The 1,856-nt window shown below is 60.6% G+C and overlaps 1 protein-coding gene across 5 annotated transcripts in view; it reads right to left on the reverse strand.

Annotated features, from left to right (window-relative positions):
- Positions 1-1,856, reverse strand: part of FARP1 (FERM, ARH/RhoGEF and pleckstrin domain protein 1) — a 268,577-nt gene continuing 266,721 nt past the window's right edge. For all 5 annotated transcript variants that reach the window (XM_035003155.1, XM_035003149.1, XM_035003150.1 and 2 more), the window contains exon 27: positions 1-355. In XM_035003155.1, the coding sequence (XP_034859046.1) occupies positions 274-355 (82 nt within the window). In that variant the 3' untranslated portion in view covers positions 1-273. The remainder of the gene's footprint in view (positions 356-1,856) is intronic.

Genomic DNA, 1,856 nt, shown 5'->3' on the forward strand with positions numbered 1-1,856 from the left:
TCTTAGTGACAAGGCTTTAATACCGGCCCGAGCTGGAGACAGCCCACCGGGAGGACGACAGACGCGGGGCCCCCCCTCCCCCCGGGAGCACCGTTCCGCTCGGAGAGACCAGGGTAAACGCGGTGTCGTGGAGACCGAGGAGAGCTGCTGTACGACCACGCTCCGGGGTTCCAGACGGGTGTTAATTTTACTAGGCTTCGTTAATACAGGGCACACGCAGGGTCTCCCAGGGACGCAGCCACGGCCGAGCCCCGCGACACTCGTGTCCTGCCCTCAGTAGACGTGAGACTCTTTGTGACTCGGGATGTGGGCGCGGGAGGCGGAGCTGGTCGCACTGCGGATCACCTCCATCCACCTGAGGCCAGAGAACGAGAGGAGGGTCAAGCGCCACGTTCTAGAAACCTGCGCAGGATTTTTTTCTTCACGATACTCGACACACCTCACTACTTACAAAACACAGCACGGCGGTATTTGTAACGTGCTAGTTTAGCAGAAGGGTTCTCGAAGGAGCTCCCGGTACCCGAGAACACGAAAGCAAGGCTAAGGGTTCCTCGAGGTGTGCCTGAGGACCGGTTTGAGAACCACGGGCCTGGGTGCTCCCGTTGCAGAGCCGCAGAAGCGCCCCGGACGGAGGGGTCCTGCCTGGCTGAGGCCTCCCAATCCCTGCGGGCCCGGGCCCCGCAGCCTGTTCCCACATTTGAGTATTTGCGGTACGTGGGTGGCTCTCAACCCAGGGACGAGGGCTGGAGGCATTTCCGGGTGTCACAAGGAGGGGGCGCACGTGGCCTTTAGTGGGTGGGGGGTGCTCCCCATCTTCTCATGGCCAGGCCTCCCCCCTCCTCCAAAGAATTAAACGGTCTCCAATGTCAGCAGTGCCGAGGGTGAGAAACGGGGAGTAGAGCTTTTGAGAAATTCATCCCTGGCCTGTTGAGGGTCTTGTCACTACGAGGCTCAACTGTCCTTGCTACCCCAGTGACACCGTCCCACCTCTGTCCAGGGCTCCCCGGCCCGGCTCAGATCTGGGAGGGCTTATCCCCTGGGCTCACTTTTCAAGCAGTTACTAGGAAGTGCTGGGGGGGGGGCGGCGCTTGAACCCTGTTGCCCCTCAACTCGCTTTCCTGACGACTGGGCATGGGTCCTACCCTGTGGGCTCACGGGATCGGGGGCGGCGAAGGCACACGCTCTGGTCCCCTCAGCATGGCTAGGACAGCCATTTCTCCCTAAAGGGGCTGGTGACCCCTGGCCCTGTTTGGTCTGTGGCCTGCAGACCTTCCCCCCCACCCCCCCGCCCCCCCAGCTGGTGCTTTAACAGTGACACTGGTTACAGGATCCCAGGCCTGGGGGCCCAGAATTTCTACCTGAGATGTTAGGAAAGGTCCGAAATTGGTCAAAGGTGACAGTCTGGGTCTTTCCATCTTATTTGAACATTCCAGCTCCTGGGCCTCCCTCTGGCGCGCAGGCAGCCTCACTAACAGTATTCGGTAACCCCGAGAAGCCCCAGGATTTGTTCCCTTCCTGGGGCGGTGGTCTGGCCCTAGAACCATCCGGCACGTTCTGACTGAATACTCCAGACACTAAAACCCCCCCTGGTTAGAGACTTAAAAGTGCACCATGTGCAGCCTCGACACTGGACAGGTTAAGGGCGGATGTTACTCAACCAGGGAACTCTGAGTTTCCCTTCCTTCTAGAAGAATAGAGGTGGGTACGGGTGTCAGGCCAGGGGACCACCTTCCTCACCTGTGCGCCCCGCCCCGAAGGTCAAGGCCAGTTTGGAAGTGAGTAAACGCCCAGGCCCACGGGGCAGCCCTGCACTGGGCTCGCTCGGGAGATGGGAGGGGGGCTCTCCTGGAGATGCG

This window comes from Mirounga leonina, unplaced genomic scaffold (genome assembly GCF_011800145.1).
Source record: "Mirounga leonina isolate KUSES-001 unplaced genomic scaffold, KU_Mleo_1.0 Mir_127, whole genome shotgun sequence".
Classification (NCBI taxonomy): Eukaryota; Metazoa; Chordata; class Mammalia; order Carnivora; family Phocidae; genus Mirounga; species Mirounga leonina.